The sequence below is a fragment of the Peromyscus eremicus genome, chromosome 9 (assembly GCF_949786415.1).
Source record: "Peromyscus eremicus chromosome 9, PerEre_H2_v1, whole genome shotgun sequence".
Taxonomy (NCBI): domain Eukaryota; kingdom Metazoa; phylum Chordata; class Mammalia; order Rodentia; family Cricetidae; genus Peromyscus; species Peromyscus eremicus.
Window position 1 is genome coordinate 51693599 of NC_081425.1, and position 25145 is coordinate 51718743.

Sequence of the window (25145 nt, forward strand, 5' to 3'; positions counted from 1 at the left end):
GATATCAAGTGGCCATTTGCTTCTGCCATCTGTAAAGACTGGTGTGAGTCCAAGGTGTTGACTGCAGACGGGGTGGCCTGGCTGAGCCTCAGGGCCTACCCATCCATATGGAAACAAGTCTTCCTGAACAGGAGCCCTCTTTCTGAATATATTTTGGGGGATATCTCTGCCACTGCCCGTCCCTGAGTCCTGAGTCCTCCCTCACCATCATCCCACAGCCCTTTTGCTACCATGCTTGTGTATGAGCTGGGGTCCAGGGGTGCAGAGATTTGGGGACTCCTCCCAGGTGCCCTAGCCATGCCTCTAATCTGGACTCCTTTCTTGTACCCCCCAGACCTTCGTGGAGATGGATATTGAGTCTCAGCCTGAATGTGCTTATGACCACCTGGAGGTATTCGATGGGCGTGATGCCAAGGCGCCGCTCCTTGGCCGATTCTGTGGCACCAAGAAGCCTGAGCCGGTTCTGGCTACGGGCAGCCGCATGTTCTTACGCTTCTACTCAGACAACTCGGTCCAGAGGAAAGGCTTCCAGGCATCCCACTCCACAGGTGAGGCCAGCCTTGGGCTAGGTGATGATGCCCTTACGCTGATGTTTGTTCCAGGTACGTTGCTGACTCTGGTTGCCAACCCTGGCCTTGACTTTACACAGGGCCTTTGCAGGTCCATAGAGCAGAGCCTGTAACCCCAGGGCCACTGTTGTGTTCTGAGGAGCAGATCATCAGAGTGAACACTAAGGAATGGGGAAGAAGTCAGGGATTAGGAAGGTCAGAAAACATGGTATAGTGACAGTGATCAGGAGAAGGCATGGTTAAGGAACCTAGGACTGGGGAGAGCATCCCCGACTGTCCCTACTGTAGCATGTTCAAGAATGCATCAGCCGCCGGGCGGTGGTGGCGCACGCCTTTAATCCCAGCACTCGGGAGGCAGAGCCAGGCAGATCTCTGTGAGTTCGAGGCCAGCCTGGGCTACCAAGTGAGTTCCAGGAAAGGCGCAAAGCTACACAGAGAAACCCTGTCTCGAAAAACCAAAAAAAAAAAAAAAAAAGAATGCATCAGCCTCAGCCTACCCACACGCCATCCCTACAACATACTGTTTCTTTCCATCTACAGCTGTTTATTCGCAGGCAACATGTATAAGGCATCCTTCTAAGTGCAGGTCAGAAAATGAGACTAGCGGGAGATCCAGATCCCAGCCCTCAGGAGCTCACTCAGCTTGTTTATTTGACCAGGGGGCACGTGGCAGTGAATCAGCCCTTACCCTGCCTGCCCCAGGAACTCATAGTCTAGCAGAGAGATAAACCAGGCATTGATGATTACAGCGTAAGACAAAACATGGCTAGGGGAAAAAAGAAAGGGACCTGACTCGGGGGAGTTGCTGGCGTCATTCTGGTGGCGGGCGGGGTGGGGGGTGGGGAGGTGCAGAGCTCATGGTACATACCAGGTGGACAGCAAGTCATCTGGTCTGACTAGAGCAGGGAGTGTGAGGATGGCAGTGGGAGCCATGTAGCTGCAGAGGGAAGCTAGAGGCCAGTCCCGAGAGACCCGGATGCAGGTCAAGGATATCAGTATCAAATGTCATTGCCTACTGGTGAGTCCTGGGCATCCCAGAACTGGTAGGCCCACAGCCCTCCACCTTTTCCTTTGCCTCCATCCTAACACAGACTCTGCCTAGCTTACCTCTTCCCCGGTATAGGAGGAAATCCAGGGACATGCTGCCCAGGAGGGCAGTTGCTCTGTCCACGCTTTGCATGCCATTTGCCTTGCCTAGCACACGTTCACAAACCAGAGGCTGGAATTCCGTCAATCAGTGTTTGACCCACAATGGGGTGGTGGGCTTTATTTGTTGTCGTTGGTTGGTTGGTATTTTGCTTATTTGTTTGTTTGTTTTGTTTTGTTTTTTTAAACTTGAGCCAACACTTAAAAATCAATTTACTGGGGCTGGAGAGATGGCTCAGAGGTTAAGAGCACTGCTTGCTCTTCCAAAGGTCCTGAGTTCAATTCCCAGCAACCACATGGTGGCTCACAGCCATCTGTAATGAGATCTGGTGCCCTCTTCTGGCCTGCAGGGTTATGTGCAGACAGAACACTGTATACATAATAAATAAATAAATCTTTAAAAAAAAAATCAGTTTACACACCAATGTATAGCTTTTCTCTGTTAAGTGTCCAGTCTGACAGTGCTGGGCCATGTTCTTCCATGACAGCCCTCAGCTAGAACCCAGGAATAATTCCTTCTCAGATAAAGCTCACCTTTCCCAAGACCACTGCTCAATGTAACCTCTTACCCGTGGTCTCACCCTAAAGTGTCTCCTAGCCTCCTCCTTAAGTGTCCATTCGGAGGTGACATAGCAGGGCATTTGCTTGAGGCTAAGCCAGATCCCACCTGTCACTGGCTACATGGCCTCTGTACCTGGAATTTGTCCCTGTGGTTCTGGGTGGTGCTGCACAGACCTGTAAATATGGTGTCCTCATCAGTGGTGGTCAGTCTTGCCGTTCATTCCCTGCAGAGTGTGGGGGCCAAGTGCGGGCAGATGTGAAGACCAAAGACCTTTATTCCCACGCCCAGTTTGGTGATAACAACTACCCTGGAGGGGTGGACTGCGAGTGGGTCATTGTGGCCGAGGAGGGCTATGGTGTGGAGTTGGTGTTCCAGACCTTCGAGGTGGAGGAGGAGACGGACTGCGGTTACGACTACATGGAACTCTTCGATGGCTACGACAGCACAGCTCCCAGACTGGGGCGCTACTGTGGCTCTGGGGTGAGCACCCTCCCGACCCCCTACCTCACACTGCCTTCCCACTCTCACCCTAGTCCCGCTGCCTGGCCCTCTGCAGAAGCTAACGTGCTAAACCCGGGAGCACTTGCAGAGGCCGTCACACCTGGGGCTGTCCTTACGCAGGGAACCAGGGGCCTTTCCGGACAGTGTAAAGGTTTCCACAATGCCTGGCCCAGGCCCCACCCTGACCTTTGTGCGCTTGGGACCAGTTTGGTCTGGCCTGCAGAACTGCATGTATCTGGAAGTGGAGGTGATAGGGTTCTCCCTGAACCACTTGAACCTTGACCCCACACACACACACATACCAATTTCCGGGCTTAACTGGGGGTGTGGGGTGGGGCAGAGGTTAGTGCCAGAATCAGAAACAGGAGCCCTGAGCTGTCACTCTAACCAGACCGGCTGGACGATAAACACCACGGTCCCTTCCTCTGTCTGTCTCTCCCCTGGTGAGAGGCCACAGTGTCCTAAAGCCATTGCTGCCGCTCTCCACGTAGGGCTTGGGGACTGATTGTGACTGTCTAGAGTGTATTGCAGAAGCTGTGGGCCCAGTCACTTGGGCTGGTTTGTAAGAAAGGCCAGACCTAGCCCATAGATACACTTCTTTTCCTCCCAGTAACAGATTAGGGTCTTGGTCTTGTTCTCCCTCCCTCCTCCCTCCCTCTCTCCCTCCCTCTCCCTCTCCCTCTTCCCCCTCCCTCCCCTTCATTCCCTGTCCTCTCTCCTGTTTTCCTCCTGTCATCCTTCCCCATTTCCCTCACGCACATCCACACTCACATGTACACTCTGATGCAGTCCCTGGCTCCTGCCTCTCTCTCCTCTTCTGCCCCAGAAAAGGTTAAATTTACCCAGAGTGGAGCGGTCCTGAGCTGCCAAGCCCAGCATCAGCTGAACCTCCCGCTTAAGGCAGTGGTTGTCAACCTGTGGGTCGAGACCTCTTTGGGGGAGTTGAACAACCTCTCACGGGGGTCGCCTAGGACCATCAGAAAACACAGATATTTACATTAAGATTCCTAACAGTAAGCAAAATTACAGTTATGCAGTAGCAACAAAAATAAGTTTATGGTTGGGGGTCCCCACAACATGAGGAGCTGTATTAAAGGGTCACAGCATTAGGAAGGTGGAGAGCCACTGCCTTGGGGACTGAGCTTCAGCCTAGCATGAGCAGCAGGGGCCGGGCCGTGGTGGAGCAGGCTGTGGAGGAGAGGCTATGTGGAGCCCCAGCCTGGCTGCCCAGCCTCTCTGGCATCCCTGGCTCCTCTCTGCCTTGCCCCTTCCTTTTAGTCAACACCACAAATGAAATGTCTTCAAGGGGCGCTTCCAGAGATGTCCCCAGGCTGTGGCCAGCAGAGGGGATGTGGACAGGAGCCCAGGCAGGGCTTCTTGGCACAGTTACTGGCAATGTTTTCAAGGCTGTCGGGAATGATTCCTTCTATGATTGGAGGCTCCGAGCATAAAGCCACCTCAGAAGGACATTGCCTATCTTCCTCAGTCCCCGGCCCCAGGCTTGAGGCAGCTCTTCAGGGTCTGGAGTCAAAGCAAAAAGTTAGGTCTAGAACCAGGCAGGAGCGGAAATAGGTGGAGGACAGCAGCACCTACGTCTGGGCTCCCTGCCTAGCTGGGTGGGCAGAGAAGAGCTGTTCCATCTTCTCTAAGTAGAGTGCACTTGTAATCCCAGCACCAGAGGGACAGAGACAGGCAGACTCCTGGGGCTCACTGGACAGTCACTACTGGGCAAGTTCCAGGCCAGTGGGCTCCTGTCTCATCAGTTAGTTAATTAATAATGAATGATACCTGATGAATGACACCCAAGGCTGTCTTCTGACCCTCTACACACACACACACACACACACACACACACACACACACACACACACACACACACAGTAAATAAATGAATAAATAAATAGAGGAATGGCTGACTCTGAGCTGAGTTTGGTGAGTTTGTTTTGTTTTGAGGCAGGGTGTCATTATATATTCCTAGCTGGACTGGAACTTACTCTGTAGGCCAGGCTGACCTTGAACTCACAGAGATCTGCGTGCTTCTGCCTCCCCAGTGCTGGGATTAAAGGCCACTCCACCTGCTCAGCTCTGATCTTAAAGCAAGCTGCCCTCCCCAGATTTCACTTTAAATTCCTGGTAGCATGAAACTCTGCTTCATTTTTAAAAATGTTTTATTTTTAATTGTGTGTATGTAGGGGATGGGGTGGGGCTTGTGCAGTACCTGAGGAGGCTAGACAAGGGCATCAGATTCTCAGGAACTGGAGTTATAGGTGGTTGTGAGACACTCATTGTGGGAGCTGAACTCAGACCCTCTAGAGAGCAAGAAGTGCTCTTAACTGCTGAGCCATCTCTCCGGCACCTCATCTATCTATCTTTCTAAAAATAAATAAATAAATAAATAAATAAATAAATAAATAAATAAATAAAAAGATTTTAAATATATATATCTATATATTCTCACTAGAGAGCCCAGATTGCTCTCCTTCTGGCTCTGTTTCTTAAGTGCCAGGATTATACACCACTCTGCTTCATGGGGAATCTTCAGACACTGAGGACCTCCGGGAGGGAAAGCAGCAGACCCATCCCAACTCCTCATTCCCATCCTTCTCCCTGGCAGCCTCCTGAGGAAGTGTACTCGGCCGGAGATTCCGTCCTGGTCAAGTTCCACTCTGACGACACCATCTCCAAGAAAGGCTTCCACCTGCGGTATACAAGCACCAAGTTCCAGGACACACTCCATAGCAGGAAGTGACCGCCCCTGCATGGTAGCAGGAACCGGAGTCCTGCTTCCCTTGGTCACCCAGACTGGACAATGGGGGTGACAGGCAGATGGTGACATACTGTCCCTCTCCCCCAGGCACCAGGACCTACAGGGCCAATGGGCCAGGTATCCTCAGGAGGTAGGGGAATCGGACTCCTTATAAGCCAGTTCCTGAAGCCTCCCATCAGAGGGACCAGGGAACGGGAGCTTTCACCAAGACACTTGAAGTGACCATTCCTCCTTGGGGCCCTGCCTGGGCCAAGACAGTCTCTGTGCAGGATCCCGCTGCCTTCCCTGCCGTCTCTACACACCGTATTGTGGATAGCTGGTGGCCCTAATCTTCATTGTAACGTTCATTTCCTGCCCCTTCTCCAGCCTCAATTTGGTTTTATTTTGACCCCCCGGCCCCCGCTTCCATGTTTCCTGGGGCACAAATATCTGTGGGTACCTCCTCGGAGCCATGGTGGGGAGTTGGAGAGGAGGATGTGGATGAATAAAGACGGGGCTTCTCTTAGGCCCACTGGCTCATCAGCCATACCAGGGCATCCCAGCCAATAAACAGAAAGTGTTACAGCCAGTATCCTGTGCCAGATGTTGTCTGTGATGTGGGGACATGTGGATTCTTCCAGATGTGCTGGTTTGCTGGGTGTCTGGAGCCAGTCTGGAGCCAAAACACCTGGTTTTGCTGGCTGCCCTTCCCTCTCAAAATTCCAGGACTCCTGAGGGTGTGATTTCACACTGACATGAACACACACACACACACACACACACACACACACACACACACTGCTTATAGCCCTCCCACACAACAGGGGTAGAACATTCTATAAAGAGGCTGTCTGGGGGAGGGAGGAGGCATATAAAAGAGGTTTAGGGTATGTTTGTCCATCTGGCTTTTCTGTCTCTTGGTCTGGGGTGGGGGGAGAGAGGGGTGTGTGAGAGTGTCTAGCTGGCAAGTGGGAAGACCCACATCGACTAAGTTAGGTCCATTCCTGACCCGCAGATGCTGGGTACCAGCGCCAGGGATCCTCTACTCTTTTTAGAGAGGACAGCCCGGATGGTTCAGTAGTCACTGAGTAAATATTCCAGCTTGGGCCCCTCTCCCCAGGCGACAAAGGCCGCTGTCTTGTCCAGTCTCCTCCTCTCTGCTGTTGCCAACAGTGAGGCCCAGACTGGAGCCTGGAGAAGCCAAAAGAGAGCCCTGCCCCCTCCTTTCCGAGGGATTTCTGACTGCTCCTCACAGAAAGCAGGGCAAGGCTTTTCTCCCTATTCTGGCTATACCCTGATGCTGGAGCAGGCCAGTGGCTTGCCCCGAGGCAGGACTCCTGGAGATGCTAGGATTCTTCCATCAGTCCCAAGCTCCTCCCTGTGGCAGATGCAGGCACTCTACCAGGCCATCTGGACCCACCCTGGGGAGCAGCATGGCATGGTGGACCTCATATAGGCCTTTTAGGTAGAAAGTAGACAGTGCACCCACGGCCTTCCACAACATCAAATGCTCCCCTTCCAGCCTGAAGCCATCTCCCCCTAGACAGGACTACAAATGAGGCTCTGGAGACCTGCATGCATACAGGAGATGCCCAGAGGTACTATCACTTACCCTTAGTCCCCCTCCTGTGGGTGAGATGTTCAACACAGCCTGTAGGGCCATGAGCAGAATTTAAGGGCTCCTGAATGATGCCAGTCACATGGCATCTCCCGTACCTTCTGTTCACCTACCAACTTAGCATTGGCTCCTCCGTGACAGAGTATGTAGTCAGTGGTCACAGTTCTCTCTACCAGCCTTCCAGATTCTTGTAAAATCCAAAGGAAGGCAATCCCAGATCTTAAAGCATATGCCCAAAGAAGCCAAGAAGATCGCAACCTTGTCTAAACCCAGAGGCTTCCAGACACTGAGATGCATCCACTCTGGCAGTTGAGGGGTGTGTGTATGTGTGCGTGTGTCTCATGAACAACAATAACAGCATGACTAGAGACAGATGACCCCTCCCCCATGCAGCCACCCCAGGCACATGTCCCAAGATGCCATCACCCAAGAAGACTTGTATTCCCCCGAGGACTCCAGGATAAGCCTTCAGAACTTCTCTGGGCCCACCAGAGACTGCTAATGAAGCTATGGCATTTCAGTTCCAGGGAGTGACAAACAGGGGGCATTGTGCCAACAGTAGAGGGTGCAGAGCATCACAGAGACCTACCTAGCTTTTGTGTAAGACCAGAGCCTTAAACAAGAGTGTGGAGTAGGTGCATAGTGAAGACCACAGAGTAGGTCCTTGGAGCCGTCTCAAGGTTCTCCATCACTGTTGAGCTGAGAAGCAGGGGGACAAGTCTGGATGCCCCGATGTTCACCTCCAAATGCTTGCTGTCAGGCAATGGCATCCAAAAGCATGAATGATGGAGATAGTCTGTGACGATGAGGAAGGAGGAGGGGGACTTTGAGGACAGAATACCAAAGTACGATGTGGGGGAGGAGGAGGATGTAGAGCAAGGCTCTCCTCCTTAGGGTGTTGGGAGCTATTCCAAGACCACTGCAGGATGTGGAAACATCTTTGGGGTGGTTTGTCTGTTTTGTGTTTTTGCTTTTCCAGACAGGGTCTCTCTGTGTAGCCCTGGTTGTCTTGGAACTTTCTCTGTAGAACAGGCTGGCCTCAAATTCAGAGAGATCTGCCTTTTTTGCTTCCCGGGTGCTGGGATTAAAGGTGTGTGCCACCATGCTTGGCTTATGGAAATGTTGTTGAAGAGTTGAGGAAATCACGATGCTCCCCAGGACCAGACCACCTCCACCCCTAAACACCTAGCAGTCCAAACTAGGTCAACTCCAGTGCAGTGCAGTACAGGTGATGCCATGGCTGAGGAAGGCCCAGTGGCTCCATAGTGTCTCCCAGCTCTGAGTGTCCCTCGGACCCAGATAGCTGATGATGGAAAAACCAAGGAGAAGGTCCATTTCACCTCCAGTCCCAGGGTCGGGAAGAGAGAAGCAAGCCGAGAGCCTTCCATCTGGGCTGTTTGGGAGCAAATCTCTAACCTTGGCGGAGAGGCCAGCACAGCTGGAGGACAGTACCTCTGTGACACTGGCCACATGCTCCACCCCTGGTTGTCTGCTCCCTAAACCTGCCACCGACCGTCAGCTTCCCTGCGGTTACAGAGACAGTCAAGAAACCCCAACATCTACATTCTGAAGCCACCAGGATGCAAGCTAGGATGTAGAAGCCCCTGGGATCCTTAAAAAGAACCCAGGGCCCACAGTCAAATTAGAAAAGTTGGGTGCTCAATTCTGCCCCCTGCTTTCATTTCCCCCCTCCTTTCCTCTCATGCTTCTCAGAAGCAGAAAGATCCCAAGCTTCCACACCAACAACCCGTTTTTGAACCCTGGTTCTATCACTGGGTGCCTGTGTGACCCTGGATGACTCAACTTCTCAGTTGGGCCGTACCATCATGCTAATGACAGGAACACCTGCCACGGTTACGGAGAAGGAAGGAAGTGACCTCTGAAGACAGGCTGTCACTGTGTCTAGCAAATAGTAGGTTCTTAATGATCAGGCTTTCTCTGCCAAAGAGCTCCCCATCCCGGACTGCTCTCTATTCCTGTTTGGAAACAAACTTCTGGGCACACTGGTTTCCAGCTAGACGTTCGGAGCTCAGGGCTCCTCCTCTGCCAGAGGGGGAGGATGCTTAGCCCGTAGCAAGGAGGTGCCTGTGGGGCAGCAAGGACATATTTCTGGCCAGCTGGTGGCCTTTCTGGGTACCTCCCAAGTTCCACCCTGTACATGATTGTCCCTACGCACAAGGCGGATTCTGGAATCTGTGAAAAGTTTGGCTGCTCCAGTTTGCAAAAATAGTAGTGCCTGCCTTGGAGAATTGGGGGGAGAGGGCAGCCAGGTGTTCTCCCCAGAGTGCCCTGAGCCACCCCACTGCCTCGCCCCCCCCCCCCCCACCGCACCACAACCCAACCTCCTGACCAGAGCTGCTGTTCCTGCCTGACACCCTCCCTGCCCCCATCCTGGAACATCTGGTTCCAATCTTCTCCAGATGCTGCGGCCACACTTTTTTAATGGGCAATCACCTCAGCTCAGCTTCCTCAATCAGGCCTCTCTCGATTTCAGGGTACAGTCCCTCTTTGTCCCTTTCCTTGGGACCCCCGCCACCTCTTTTCCTAACATGGGAGAAGTCACAAACAGAAGGCAGAGGACATTCTGAAGCTCTTAGAGCTGGCCTTCTGCTCACTCCACTCTGGCAGGCAGAGCTCTTTTCCACCAAGGACTGAAAGTACAGACACTGGCCAGGGAGGAAAGAGGAAGCAGGGGAGCTGGGTGCACAGTAGTGCAGAGGAGAATATGGGGGTCACATGTGCTTTGGAGGGAAATGCGTATGACCATGTGTTTGTGCCTGTGTTATATACGGGGGAACGCCCACCTGTGTATAACCCCTTACAGTCAGCACTGGAGACAAACTCAGGTCCTTCAGCTGCAATCCACCGTGGACCTCACTTTGGGCCTCCTATGCTTCCTCCAAAGCCAGCCCAAGGGAAGGGGTGTGTATTCCTACGTGGATGGTGTGTATGTTGAGTATGCATCTGCTTTTCCTGAGGCAGATGGACCCTAAGCTAGAAAGAATCCCAGCACAGCCTGTAGTGGGTACTCTGACAATTCTCTCTCTACAGGGTACTTACAGTCCAGGGTTGGTCATGTGCTGGGAATGGCCATCCTGATGGAGGAAGAAGCAATCTTCTTCCCGTTCTCTAACCTTGTCCCCCAGTGGAAGGACTCTCTGAGAGCTAGTCCCTCTCTCAAAAGGAAAGTCGAAAGGACTCTGAGAATGCACTCTGCCCGGAAGCAAAACAGTCACCGCAGGTCCTTCAACCCTGGGCTCACTGCTTCCCACTCCTTTAGAATAAGCCTCGGTGACATTTTTGACTCTACAGCCCCCCCTGGCGTCATTCTGAAGCTAGGCACGTGGTCGGTTAGCTGGAAGAGCGGTGGGAAGGGCCATTAAGTGGGAGCTAGGTCCTGCCTGTGTCTAACTATCCCACACATAAACTGACATACTCTAAAAGAGGCAGCCACAGGAGGCTCCGAATGGAATATTCCTGTTTATGAATTTCCGTAGACATGTACAAGCCTCTAAACTTCTTTGTGCCTGTTTCCTGTATGTGAGGAATACCACGCTGTGTAGACCAATCTAGGCCGGGCGGTGGTGGCGCACGCCTTTAATCCCAGCACTCGGGAGGCAGAGCCAGGCGGATCTCTGTGAGTTCGAGGCCAGCCTGGGCTACCAAGTGAGTTCCAGGAAAGGCGCAAAGCTACACAGAGAAACCCTGTCTCGAAAAAACAAAAAAAAAAAACAAAAAAAAAAAAAAAAAAAAAAACAACAAAAAAGAAGTACTGTGTAGACCAATCTAGCTGCTGTGTGGAATACCAACCCGGTGCCCGCACACGAGGCTCTCTCAGCAGCGGTGAACTGCCCTTCAGTTTTCCTTTATCCCAAAGCAGCCATGCCCCATGACACATGTAAACCTGGCCCTGACTCAGGCAGTGTTGGTAAGGTGCCTCCGACCGTTCTGGAACATTCCCACTGCAGCTGAGAACCATTTTAATAAGCCTATAATAATAGGCACAGAGGTGACTCAGATCTGCAGTGAGGAATCCTGCCAGGGAGGAGGGGATACAAGGTTCTTGGGAGAGGGAAATCCAGTGGCACCTGGGTCTGAGCCATGGGAGGCTGTGGCAATAGGGAGGACTCCATCCTGGGGATTTTTGGCACACATCCCAAAGAGGCCTCCCTGGACACCCCCCATGCCGCATTTGGGAAGCACGGGGTGAGACCAGATGATCTCCGAAGTCTCTTCCATGGGTGAAGCTGTGGCTCTGTATTTTGAGCCCTGCTACCCACTGTAGGATTTGGGCTCATTATTGGGGCAGTTCCAGGGCTTCAGGTGGCATGCCCGTGTGAGCTCCCTGGTGGAAAAGCAACTCAACCACTCTATCCATCACTCCTCAGTCTCAAAGAGAGGCACTACCACATTGCCCTGATTGCCCTGCATGTGTCCCAAACCCAAAGTTCTTATCGAAATTCAACTCCCATAGTGATGGGTTTAGGAGGCATTGCCTTTCCTAAGGATAGAGCCTTGTGGATGGAATTAGTGCCCTTATGGAAGAGGCTGGAGTGTGGGCTGAGTTGTAGTTCAGTGGAGTGCGTGTCTAGAATGCGAAAAGCCCTGCGTTCAGTCTCCAGCTCCTCATACACCGGGCATGGCAGTCCATGTCTGTAATCTTAGCACCCTGGGAGCAGAACCAGGAGGATCACAAGTTCAAGTTCAGCCCACATAGGGAGTTAAAGACTAGACTGGACTAGAAACCCTCGCCTTTAAAAGGGGGCCCTGCTGGAGAGATGGCTCAGCAGTTAGAGCACTGGCTACTCTTCCAGAAGACCCAGGTTCAAGTCCCAGCACCTACACGGTGGCTCACAACCTTCCGTGCCTTCTTTTGCCCGGGTACCGGGCATGCACATGGTGTGGTGGCATACACAGAAAACCAAAAAAGAATGTAAAGGCTAGGGAACCCTATTCACCCCTTCTATCATGGCGGGGTTGTGAGGTGCACAGAAAGAAGGCAAAGATGGCTGTCTATGCACCTGGAAAGCAGGCCCTCCCCAGACATCGAGTCTCAATTTCTAGAACGGTGAGAGTCTGTGGCATGTCCTTGTAGCTGCCCAAATGGACCAAGACAGACAGAGCCGTTGGGCCATGGTGGTTTATTGATGCACATGGCAAGCACAGCACAGGAGGATGTGCCCCACCCAGGGACAGAGGACAAGGCAGCAGGCTACACCCATAGCAATGCTGTCAGCGGGGGGCAAGAGGCTTTGGGGTCAGATCCTCTTCTACACACATTTTCCGGAATCCCAGACCTCCTGGCCCATCCCCGTGAGGTACTTGACTGTCTACCAGGACTGTCTCTGGTAACCAGCCATTCACCTGTCCCTCAGAGGTATGGCCCTGTGGGCCTGCCAGCTCCTCTGTCCTTCACAGAGGCCTGTGTATCATCTTCCGTCACCTCTGAAAACGGGACTATGACTTCCCTTTCCTCTACTCCACTTCTCCACCTGCTTGTCTCGTCTCAGGGAATCCACCCTCACCACCCTCCTGACCCAGACAACAGTGGAACAAGATGAAAACATGGGGGACTGTGGGGGGTGGGATTCATCAAGAACTCCCCAGGGGAGCAGCCCAGATAGGGCTGGTGTTCGGAGCAGGAGGTGGTATGACGGAGAGCCCACAGTTTGGCTCACACACGGCACAGAATAGTCATGACCTGAAGGCAGAGCGGGCGAGTGAGCGAGCAAAATGCACAGCCAGGCGGGGAGCCAGGGCTCTGTGGGTCACACTTAGTTCTCCAGCTCTGTCAGGCCCAAGGAGACAGGAGGTGGCCCACTTCCGGCTGAGGACGAGGTCTCAGGGGTCTCCTTCCCCCTCCTCGACCCCAGTAGCTGTTTTTTTGTTTTTGTTTTTTCAGGCCCTGGTGCTCTCTGAGCAAGGGAGAAGGTTTGCCAAGGACTGTATCATCCCCAGACAGAAGAAAGTAAAGATCTCCAGAGCTCAGAGCCCTCCAAACTAGGAAATGAGAGAGGGTACCTTTCCAGAGAGTGGGAGGGTGTCTCAAGTGGACCAGTGACACAGTGACGTATGGATAGACGGTTCTCCCATGCGGGAAGAGGGCTCTGGGGGGGCGGGGTGTGGGTGGGTGGGAAGGAGCAGCCAGGGTGAGGCGGCAGCAGTGCGGGACGTTATTTATAGAGGGAGGGTCCTGGCCTGGAGGAGTCAGACCTCGGGGCCCAGCTGAGTAGGGAGGGTGCTGTCTGAGGTGGCCCTGAGTGGGGTGGGCGGGGCTAAGAAGAAGGTGCCCCACAACCTTCTGCATCTACATGGAGGCCAGGTCACACACGGGCTTTGGCCCAGGAGGCAGGGAGGACTTTGGGAGATGGAGGCCTGCTTGAGGCCCCCAAACAGAAGAGGAAAACAGAAAAGGAAGTTATCTCCTGCTGAGAAACCCCCCCCCCCACCCCAAGTCCACCAGGCCTGAAATGGGCCATGCTAACTAGGAGGACCACCTTCTGTTGTCTCCAACACGGGGTGGGAGAGGGGTGGATGGACAGAGTGGAGGGAGCAGGGGGAGGGGAGAGAAAGCCAGCTCCCCAAGCCTAAGCCACACATTCCCCGCCCTCCTGCCATCTCTCCCCAGGCCTCCAGCTCCCCAGGAGTCCCTAGCGGCCCACGCTGATGTTACAGGTCTTGCAGCTGGGATCTTTCTTGGCATCAGCAGTGGACAGGCTCATGAGCTGGTGCCCGCTGATCTCTCCCAGTGTGCCCAGGGACAGGTCGACCGGCTCGGTGTAGATGATCTCCAGGATGAGGTCCTGAGCATGGCGGAAGATCAGCTCCCCGTCCTCCACACTGCAGGTCAGGAACTTGTTGCAGGCAATGTCCAGGAGGGGCAGACGGTCACGGCAGAAGCGGTCCCCCAGGGAGCCCTTGGGTGCCAGTACCAGGATGGCATAGTGGTAGGCTGTGTACATACAGTAGAAGTCCGCAAAGTAGAGGTTGGTACTGGGGTTGAAGAGGCGCTGGGCAGGGATCTGGAAGCGCCAGCGGCCATAAGGGGAGTCCTGTGGGGGCTGGCCTGTGTTGAACTCCGTGTTGCAGCTGAAGAAGACACCATGCAGCATGCCACTGGTGGGGGAGCCGTGGCTGCCACTGTTGTCCTTCAGGTAAGGCTGCAGCACGTTCCCGCAGTGGGTCCTGCCCACCAGGGAGGAACGCCAAAGAGAAGGGGAAAATGCCATGGGTTAGCGCTGCTGGAGCCTGGCTGCAGTGTGTAGTTGAGAAGAGAACGAGCCAGCCCAACTCCAGCATTCCTATTAGCCTGCAGCCTCCACTAGTCACAGACATTAAGTCCTTCTTTCACGCTGTCTCCCTCACCAGACTCTGAGGATAAGAGGAACCTCTGCCTTAGTCTGTCTGTCCTGGCCCCTAATCAGGAGCCCCGGCACAGGTGGGTACCCCTCGTCTCTCTTTCACTCTGAAAAAGGGATCCTAAACGGGACCATTGCCTCTTCTTTAATAGAAATACCGAAGGCTCCAGTTCTTTACCATTTTCTTAGGGCACGGGGGGGGGGGGGGGGGGGAACGCCCACCACAACTGCCAGTAATGATAAAGACAGCAGCCGTGGCAGACTGCCCTGACCTAGCTTGGAAGGACGTGGACTTGAAGCAGTGTCAGCAGGCGTGGGGGAGGGTGAGGACGCCCTGGTCCAGCCTCATTCTTGCCTGGTCCTGGCTGTCCCGGGAGACAAGTGACTTGCCAGCCCTTGGTGCCCTGGGCTCAGCATCAGTAGGCTCAAGTGCGTACTGGTCTGTCTGTCTCTCTTTCTCTCCCCTGCCCCCGCCCACCCCCACCCCCCAAACGGAAGCAATGTATATGTGAGCCACTGATAAATAAGATCGAGGCCACTCTGGCTGGACCATGTGTGTGGGTGGGATCCTCCAAGCCCAGTCCTTTGGCTTCGTACCTGCCTCTCGTCAGTATCCTAAAAGGTTTCCCCCGAATGTTTCTCTGGGGCCTCGGGACTCCTTAGCACTCAACTAGAAAGCTAGCCAACTGAGAGTCTCCAGAACTTTCTGTGCTCAGGACTCTTCCATTTTACCATCTTCTTGCCACCTCCCCTGTGTCCCTGGGTCCTGACGTACACGATAGACCCCAGTAAAGGAACTGTCCCCGAAGGCAGGGTCACACCCAGGACTTACTACCTAACCTTTGCCAGCAGGGTCCTCTGCCAGGAAGCCCTACTAAAATGTCCTTGATCTTTCCTTAGCTCCAACCTCAAAGTAGTAGTCGCTTTTTTTTTTTTTTTTTTTTTTTTTTTTTTTTTTTTGAGATAGGGTCTTGCTATGTAGCCCAGGCTGGCCCTAAATTTGCAGCTATACTTCTGCCTCAGCATTCTTGGATGGAGGAAGAGCTGGGAAGGGAGAAGCCTTAGGAGGTCTGTCTTGCCCTACCTGGCATGCTGGAAGTACTCCTTGTGATGGTTGCGGTAGAAGACAGAGAAGCGGAGCATGCGGCCAGCGATCTGCTCAGCCTTCTCCTGCAGCTGGGCAAGGTGCTCCTTGGCATAATCTGTAAGAGTCCAGGCGGGGGTGAGGCAAGCAAAGGCTCCACTGCAGGATCACGACTTCCTCCTCTTTACACCATCCACCCAGCCTGCAGGCAACCTTGTCCTCTGGACCAACAGGGGAGCTTCTGCAATAGCCTGGCCTCAGATGGGACAGGCCAGCTGGCCTTGGCTGGGAACATGGAGAACTGCTTGTTGTCTGTTCTGTGTCAGCATCGCCAGAGGCACAGGGCCCTCTGAGTCCAGAGAGGACGGAGGAATGCCTGCTATCACTCGAGGGTCTCCCAGACTGTCATCCCAGTGAGAAGAGGGCCAACGGGAAAAATAAAGCCTTGAGAGGGAAACCACAGGGTCCTTTGGGGGCGGGCCCTTCAAAACTAGGTGAGAGCCTGCCCCACAGCCAGTGCAGTGGCTAATTGTAATTTTAAGTGGGGGCTAATGATGAATCAAAAAACAGAGCCTGGGCCTCAGGTGAGTGTTCAGCAGAAGCGGGGCTAAGGCACTGGCTGTCTACTTGACCCTCGCTATGTGGCAGAAACAAAAAAGGCTGACACCAGGACAGGAAAACTGTCCCCTGACACTGGACCAGGGGTCTTGGTACCTAGGCAGAGTTGTTAGGCTACACAGTACCTTGGAACAAATTATGAGGCATTTACTTATTGCAACCACCGCATTTCTGTGTGCTGGGTCTCAGGAAAAAGCAGGGTAGACCCAACTACAGCATTTCCAGACGCTCAGTTTAAATTAAACACCCACTGCATATGCAGTTCGGGGAGGGGGTGCCAACCAAGATGCCTCTCCTACAAGGAGCAGGGGCACCTCTCTAGTCCAGTTATGGCAACTCAAGGAGACTAGGGGCACAGATTTTGGCAGAGGATGGAGCCAGCAGCCTCGGAGGCCCCAGGGCAGAGAACATTCTCTGCCCCTTCCTTGTGACAGAGAGCAATCTGGAGCAGATCTCACATGGACACCAAAGGGATAGAATATTTTGGGGCAGCTCCTTGGCTCTCGGTGACAAGCATACACAAAGTAGTGTTTGTTCATGCGAGAATTTGTGAGTTAGGCTCTGCCTAAGAGACCTTACAAGACCATCAGATGGGAACCATTTTTCCAGGCTAAGGAGATACTTAGGACCAACAAAATGTTATTGTGCTACCAAATGACCACTGTTAGATGACTGATGAACAAAACATGATCTAGTCAATGCAACGGAATACTGCTAACCCTATGTGGGAAGGAGATTCTGGTAAATGATACAGCACCTGTGTACCTTACTGATATTCTGGGAAAATAAATAAGGCAGTCCCCAAAGGACAAATACTTGATCTCACTCATATGAGCTACCTTGCAGAGTCAAAGATCATAAAGATAGAAAGAACAGAGGCAGGCATGGCCCAAAGGAGAGGAAATGGGAAGTGGAGGCTCCGAGGGTATAGTGTTCTGGCTTTGCAAGATGGAGAAGTCCTGGAGATCGGTTGCACAAAAGCAATATAAAACCACTTAACACTTCTGTACTCTAAGTACAGAATGGTTCACATACTCGGTTTTATGCTACATTTATTTACCACGATGACAAATATATATTCTTGGGGCTGAAGGGACGGCTTATCAGTTAAGATCATTTGCTGCTCTTCCAAAGGACTGGAATCTAATCCCCAGCATCAATGTGGGGTGGCTCACAACCACCTGTAACTCTAATTCCAGGGGATCCAACACTCTTTGCTCATCTCTGTGGGCACTCAAATGAATGTGTGCACACACAGACACACATGTACATATAAATAAAAATAAAGTAACTTTATATATATATATATATTTTTCTCTTGAAAAAAAAAAAACAAACAGAAAAGTAGTTCCATCCCTTCACACAGGTGGTATTGCTGACGGGCAGAGTGTGCATCTGTCTACGCAGGCTCTGTGTCCCCTGTCTGGCCTAAGCACGGCACCCAGAGTGCAGCAGCTGTTTCTGAGTGTGCTGGGCAATGATGAAGAGTCCCATCATGGCCCAACCAAGCCAGCGGTGTTATGGAGGCAGGGTATTATAATACAACATCAGGGTCTCACCTCCCGTGCAGAACTCCACAGTCTCACTCCAGCCAGACACCAGGTACTCGCCGTCACTCTGCTTTACCGCTGTCTGCACAGCCACACTGTATTCTGTACGGGGACTCAGGAACCAGTGGCCTCTCACCGTCATGGGCAGAGGCACTGCCTTGGCCACGAGCTTGGTGGGGACATCCTGAGAAGTGAGGTACAGATGGAGAACCAAGCGTCAGTCTTGAAGTCACACCCCATCTTGGCATTATTCCCGCATCTCAGAGGGTCTCTCCTCTTCCTCCCAAGGAAGGCCAGAGTTTCAGAGACTCCATAGCTCTATGACCTGGCCACCATTTCACTGAAGAAACAAACAGCGGCTTGAGGCTACCTCCTTCAAGCTCCGCGAAGCCCCATTCTCTTGAGAACTAATGGGAAAGGCCACTAGGGAAGAGGGCCCCAAAGTTGAAGGTGGCAAGACCTTCATTTTTGAGGGAGACTCTGAGAAATCTGCACACCGCAGTGCTGTCTCCACGGCAACGGCAAATGCTGGGAAGCCAGGGAGGAAGAGAAAAATATGCCTTATTCTTTGGGGGGAGGGCCAAGGGGGTGGTGTGGAACATTCACGTCACCGTGGCAACTGGCCTGCCAAAAGACACCCAGATCTGGGGAGCCAGAGAGAGAGAGAGAGAGAGAGAGAGAGAGAGAGAGAGAGAGAGAGAGAGAGAGGGAGATGGATGGAGTGCGCGAGCACGCCTACAGCAAGCTGTCACCCTGGGAGTCGGCTCCTTCACACTGAACTCTCCCCTGCCTATGCATGCAGCTGGAGAAGATGAGAGATTCCCTCCTACCTGCTCCCATGCTGGCTTTTAACCTGGGGAAAGGACACACCAAAGAGAACCCTCCTCCTTCACGTCTTTCTCCACCAAGAAAACAGACTAGCGGGCAGGGAAGGAGCAGAGAATACCTAGGACTGTGTGCAGTATTACATACTCAGCTAAAAGGGGCCTACATTGCCCACCCAACCACACATATGACCTCTGAGCCTTGGGTTTGGCACATGATATGGACATGTGAGGTCTTGGGCCCCATCCTGCACACCCAGGTGCCCTGCTTCCGTCTGAAGTTCCAGTCATGGGGAACAGCAGCATTGGAGCTGTGTTAGGCATGGGGCCAAACAGCACAGAAACATCTCTCAGGGAATCTTTTCAGCAGATCTACAAGGGGAGTGTGGTCATTCCATTTTTACCAAGGAAGACACTAAGGCGCAGAAAGGTCAGATCATTTTGGCAAGGCGACCCCGTGAGAAGAATCTGGATTTCGGCCAGGCATCTGCCTCGTCACTATTTGTCTAGAGCGCCCATCACTCTGCTTCCACGTAGCATAGGGGCGGGGAGAGGTACCAGGGCATCCTTTACTCACCCGGTGCTTGAACTTGTTGGAGTTCTTGTTTTCCTTCTTGTTGAGGTCAATGAAATAATGAGTGACCCTTTCCAGGTCACTGTCTTCCATGGCCCAGGAGATACGGAAGGAGTCGCAAGTGATATTGTTGATCTCGATGCTGTGGGGGGTGGACAGCAGTTCCATGTTCCCCTCTGGTTTGGCTCCTGTGGGGAATGCGAGCCAGAGGAAAGATTAGCATCTCCCTCCCATCCCACAGAGTTTTCTGGAATGTGCTGCTCCCATCATGCTTTGTGAGGTGGAGTCTCACATACCCATCAAATGCCCCTGGCCTCATAAATGTGATAGAAAAGATTGCAAGGGGGGGGCTAGACTGGATAGGAGGGACCCAAGGTGAGACGGGGCATCCTCTGGAGGGGCTCCTGGTTCTCCTTAGAGGGTCCACAGAGCAGACGGCACCTGACAGGTGGTAGAGGCAGTGGGAATGCTGCCAACACTGGGCAGGGACAGATTTGCAGCAGATGGAGCTGAGGAGGGAGGGGCCCTTAGCCAGCAGGCGTGCAAAGAGAAAGGGTGGGAGTGGAGAGGATGGGGAGGAGGAGGTACGCAGGAAGCACCTGCTGAGGGGCTGGTGCCTGAGGGTTGAGGCAGGTGGCAGGTCTGGGGCAGCCAGAGTCCACAGGGGCCGAGACCCTGAGGCTCCAGCCTCTCTCCTTCCTGGGAGTGACTGGAGCATCGAGGGACCCTGTGGGGGGCTGGAGGGACAAATGCTATGGATATATCTGTGGTGGGTGGGGGTGGCATGGACCACAGCCTGCTTTAAGCTCCTTTTTGGTCCATTACTTTGACGTGTGGTTTCTATTTTCACAGATTCACTTGATTTTTCTTTCACTTCTTTCTCCCTTCTTTTCTGAGGCAAGGTCTTGCTATGCGCCCAGGATTTGAACTCACTGTCCTTCTGCCTCAGCCTCCCAAGCACCGAGATTACAAGTGTGTTCTCACTTCGCTCTTTTAACGAATTACTTTTGGTCTTTCTGAGGCAGGGTTTCTCTGTGTAGCTCTGGCTGTCGTGGGACTCTGTAGACCAGGCTGGCCTCCAACTCAGAGATCTGCCTGCCTCTGCCTCTGAGTGCTAGAATTAAAGATGTGAGCCTCTTAAAGAATTACTTTCAACACTGACATCTGTTGGGGGCCAACATAAACTAATAACATCTCACACAAGTCTGGGGGATATACAGGTACTGTTATTCTCCTTATTTATTTTACAGACAGGTAACCAAGGTTGGGGACACTGACATGTCCACATAACCAGCAAATTACCTGCACTCTGGAGGCCAAGTTCTTTACTATGGACTAAGGTTGTGTGTGTGCATGTGCAGTGTGTACATGTTATATGACTGTTTACTTTTTCTCTCCCTATCAGTGTTTTTCAAGTGATTGAATCTTCCCTTGCCTCCTACTCCATTCCTTCAGCTCTACCCCGACTTTGTGCCCTTTGGGTATGAAAAGACTACACCATTATTTCTCTTGACCGTGTTTGACCGGGCTAGAGTTAGCTGGGCTTGCCTATAGCCTGGTTCTCTCAGGAATGAGGATCTTGGGGGAGACACAGAGCTCTGGCGCACTCGCTCGGGGTCTTTCCTGGCTTCTCTTCTGCAGCTCATCACCCAGCACATCTCACAGCACCTCCTTCTCTGCTCTCATCCTTCTTCTGCTTCCCTTGCCCAGGAGCTAGGGTGAGGGCACCTTGTGCCTGCAAAATCAGGTACTTTTATTTATAGCTCCTAGAAAATCCAACCCACATTTTCCTGTCAATTAAGCCTGCTCCGGAGCCTGGCACCACTAAATTAACCTGTGGACTGCCTGGAAGGCAGGTACAGGAAAGAATGAGGGTAAGGTTGACGGCCTTATCTGCCCAGATGTTCCTTAAGTCCAATATTTTCTTAGCTTCCCACCCTGCAGCCAAACACCCCTGGCTTCATGCATAGGAAATCTATGGTCAATAAAGATAGGAGTGCTACCAGATCTCATCCAAAATGAGAAAAAAAAATGGGATGGGGTATCTGGAAACATACCTACAATAATATTTCTGTATGTAATTTGGGGGAGGGGTATAGAGCAGCGAGGGGTTAGCAATGCCCTGGATATAGTCGAGGAGCTTCTGAGGGAGCTTTTGCACCCACCAACATGAACACACACTCCCACCTGAGGACCTGAGTGGCTCCCACCCACATGGGATCCAGCCTACACCTGCCCTGAGCAGACACCTGTCCCTGCCTTGATCCCTCCTCACTTTCCAGTCTTCCTAGAGGCAAGGGCAGCTTTGGTGGTGGGTGGAGATTCCAGGTCAGGTGCTTGCTCATTCCTTCTCTCCATTTCTGGGAGAGCTGCTCCCCACCCTAGCCTAAGGTCTGGGAGAGTGGGAGCACCCGACCCTGCAAGGGCAGCCAGCCAGCATGGACGAAGGGCGGGTATCAACCCAGTCTCTGTACACCCAGATGCCTAGGGAAGGGCAGCCTGTGAGGGACAGGTTGAGGCAACACCCTAGGAACACCCACAGTCCCATGTGAATCCACCCTAAGCAAGCATGTACACACCCCCACGCAGGCAGGCATGCATGCACATACACACATGCGCAAGGGGTGCCCACACGCCTCCTTAGACATCTTCATTCCTCCACACTCACCTACGCATGGATGTACCCTCCTCCACCTTGCACATTCTAAGAATGTCCCAGTATTTCCCCTTCGAAAGCTGTTGGTTGCCTTCATGCCAACGCACACATGTTTATGTCCACAGGCTCACACATACCCGCATGCATGTGCCCCTCATCATCACAAGTCATATTTGGGGAAAAGAGGAAGCCACAGGCACCAACACACATGCATGCTGTCTCCCCCCCAAGAAGGTAAGCAACCCGCATAGCTGCCTGTGCACACACGCACATCTGAGCACGAGTCAATCCTTGCGTGGATTCTGGTATTCTCCATGGAGCCTTTGTAGGTTCCAAGACACAGACTTTGAAAACATGTTTGTCTCTGGCCACACTGGTCAGCCTGCTTCTTCACAGGCCAACAGGTTTGAACACCTACTCAAGTTTGCCCACAAACAGAGGTTTGGGCCCACACTTCCCACCTCGTCTTGCCCCGAAGTTGCCCCTCCCTGCATAGAAACAGCCTGGTTGCCACAGTACTCCCTCAACATGTACTCCCACCCACATGACAAGTGACATGTCCACCCCCTAAAAATACTGCCTCTTGGGGCTCCTGCCCACATATGCCCACAGGCTACTCAGATAAACGCTGCCCCCGCACACATGTACCTCACGCGTAAAAATGTTCTGCCATAAGCCGGTCAGAAACCCCAAAGGAACCTAACTGCGTGGAGACAGACCTATCTACGCAAGCTAGCCTCCAGCCTCCTCCCAACCATGCAGACACGTTGTACACACTGGGACCCCTTCCCCAAGCCCATTCCCCAAAGCCACTGGCATGCCATAGGGAAACCTCCCCCACCCAGCTGAACCTTTTGGCATCGCTGACTGCGCAGAATGGTCACGGGGTAACTAACTGTGTCGCCCCGGAGACCAGATCCAGCTGTTAAGCTCTTTGCCAAGGACTTAAGGGAAAGGGGACAAGGTCTCCAGGCCTGGCAACCCAGGTGGACAGCCAGGACAGTTGTGGGACCCTGGTGGCCACAGCTCTCAACCTCTCAGGACAGGCAGGGTGGTTTGGGGGAAGAAGCGCACTTACCTGGCTTCAGCCGGCCTTGCAGAGGGAGATTTGGAAGAGAAGGAAAGGAGAGATCTCTCTGTGGATGATGAGCTCCCCAGGCAGGGGACAGCAGCCTGACGCCTAGGTCACAGGCAGCCGGGCACGCTCGCTTCTCTCTGGGCTACAGGGGAGGCTGCTTCCATGCCCCACAGGCAGCCACTCCTGTCGGCTCTGCAGCTACCGCTACTGGCCCCGGCAAGAAGACGACGTTGCTCGCAGCCCAGCGAGTGAGTCCAGCACACGAAGAGAGAAGCAAGAGCGAAATCAAAGCAGCGTGGAGGAGAGAGAGGCAGAGAAATCGAGAAGGAACGGGAGAGCCAGACCGAATCTGGCTCCACCAATGGGATCAGAGGCTGCTCAGCGTCAGGTGATAACAAGCAAGCTTGGTCCCTGCTCGCCCAGGCTTGTGGGAGGGGGAAAGGGCAGAGGGTCCCCGGGGAGCTATACAGATGTCCTTGGAGGCTGCAGTTGTGGCTTCTGCCACATTTCCCCCATTCTTCCAGGACAAGATGCCTCCCGAACCAGTCCAACACACCCCCTACTTGGAAATCTCGGGCTTGAATGCAGCCCCCAAACTTTAAGGGGCTGGGACAGGGGTGGAGCTTAATCCAAGGGCTCAGGAGACTGGGTAGGGGAAGGGTCCCAAAGAGGTGGCTGAGCTGGGGTTGGAGGGACCTTATCTTCAGTCTAGGTGATCTCCTAGGGAACCTTCACTGATGCGCGGCTCCATTTTCTTACCAACTCTTATCAAGAGAAACCAGCCCCGCAGCCTCGGAGACTCAGGAGTGTCCAGGGAGAATCTTCTAGCTGCTTAAATGTCCCCAAGAAAAGGAGTGGGAGACAGGCGTGTAAAAGAGGGAGGGATGCACAGAAGCAAGAATGTGGGGGGTGGAAGGATACACAGAGCTTTGAGTGTTCTCATCCCAGCCACCCTCCAGGCTCGAGGCCACCAAAACCCTGAGACCGCAGTCAGAGACGACTATCAGTAGGCTTGCCTACCACCCAGCACTGAGGATGACTGCAAGTCTCCAAGGGAACATTCAAGAAAATGTGACCAAAGCAACAGTGACCAAGAGTTGATACCATGATGAAAAGCACAGGGGTTTGTAAGTCTGAGGGAAATGGAAATGATTTCAGCTCTATGGTTTTCTAGCTGGGGGACCTCGGACAAGGGACTCTACCTCTGAGCTTGGGTTTCTTCATTTGTGAAGTGGGATGATAATACAGGTTTATTGTTATCGTGGAGTGAGATCACTATGTAAATCACTTAGCTCTGGGCTTGGCACCTGAGAAGTGTCTGTCATTTAGTCAGAGCTGCTATCTTTCTCGTCGTTGGTGGCAGTCTTTGCCCTGCAAAGAGCCCACAGTCTTCTAGGAGAGGTGGGAGGGATATTTAGAGGGTACATTTAAAGAATAAGGAGCCTTTAGTTGGCCCTTCTGCAAAGCTACACAGAGAAACCCTGTCTCCAAAAAAAAAAAAAAAAAAAGAAAAGAAAAGAAAAGAAAAAAAAAGATGTTTTTAGGGGTTGGAGAGATGGCTCAGAAGTTAAGAGCACTTGAAAAGAACCCAAGTTCTATTCCCAGCTCTCAACCATCTGTAACTTCAGTTCCAGGGGAATCCCATGCCCTCTTTTGGCCTCTGCTCACAGTGTACACATGGGGTGTTGTTGTATAACAGTTTCATCCAAGATTGAAACATTCCATCCTACAGGGGAGCTCCTTAAGCAGGAAGGTAAACAACTCAAAATAAATCCAGGAAGTCCCTGAAACTGACCAGATTCACTAGGCTCCTCTCTGCCAGAGTAAACAATAAAAGCTGAGACTCCCTCTCAGAAGAGCAAAGCTGAGCTGCAAAGAAGACTCTCAGACAAACCAGGAAGCTGCTGAGACCAGACCAGCTGCCTGGAAAAAGCTGAGCTTCTGGAAGAGCTTTAGACCAACCGAGGAACCTGGAAAGGACACCCTCCAACCTGCTAAGCTGCCTGCAGGCTTTGTAAGCTGTTCTGCTGGGGTGGGCTTTGGTGATGCAGCCGTCTTTGAGCCATTTCTGCTCCTGCAAGTAACTGCTCACCCATATTCCTGTAAGTAACCCCAATAAAACTCATCGGTTCACCAAATTGGACTTTGGTGGTATCCGTACTTTGGTCTGTCATGAGCTCCCTATCTGGGGTGAGTAGATGTATGTGTTTTGTCTTCCCTGGAAAAATTTTGTCACACACCAGGTGCAGCAGCCATATAGG

General features: G+C 52.7%; 2 protein-coding genes across 3 annotated transcripts in view; one reads left to right on the forward strand and one right to left on the reverse strand.

Annotated features, from left to right (window-relative positions):
* The window catches only part of Bmp1 (bone morphogenetic protein 1), a 43237-nt gene extending 37129 nt beyond the window's left edge, over nucleotides 1-6108 (forward strand). For both annotated transcript variants that reach the window (XM_059273361.1, XM_059273362.1), the window contains 3 exons: nucleotides 335-548; nucleotides 2507-2757; nucleotides 5393-6108. In XM_059273361.1, the coding sequence (XP_059129344.1) occupies nucleotides 335-548; nucleotides 2507-2757; nucleotides 5393-5527 (600 nt within the window). In that variant the 3' untranslated portion in view covers nucleotides 5528-6108. The remainder of the gene's footprint in view (nucleotides 1-334; nucleotides 549-2506; nucleotides 2758-5392) is intronic.
* Nucleotides 6109-13270: 7162 nt separating this feature from the next.
* Nucleotides 13271-23122, reverse strand: Phyhip (phytanoyl-CoA 2-hydroxylase interacting protein). The gene is made up of 5 exons (XM_059274354.1): nucleotides 22885-23122; nucleotides 19154-19338; nucleotides 17762-17936; nucleotides 15585-15702; nucleotides 13271-14327 (listed from the first exon to the last, which is right to left on the reverse strand). The coding sequence occupies exons 2-5, from the start codon at nucleotides 19316-19318 to the stop codon at nucleotides 13793-13795; spliced, it is 993 nt and encodes a 330-aa protein (XP_059130337.1). The 5' UTR covers nucleotides 19319-19338; nucleotides 22885-23122; the 3' UTR covers nucleotides 13271-13792.
* Nucleotides 23123-25145: the final 2023 nt, after the last annotated feature.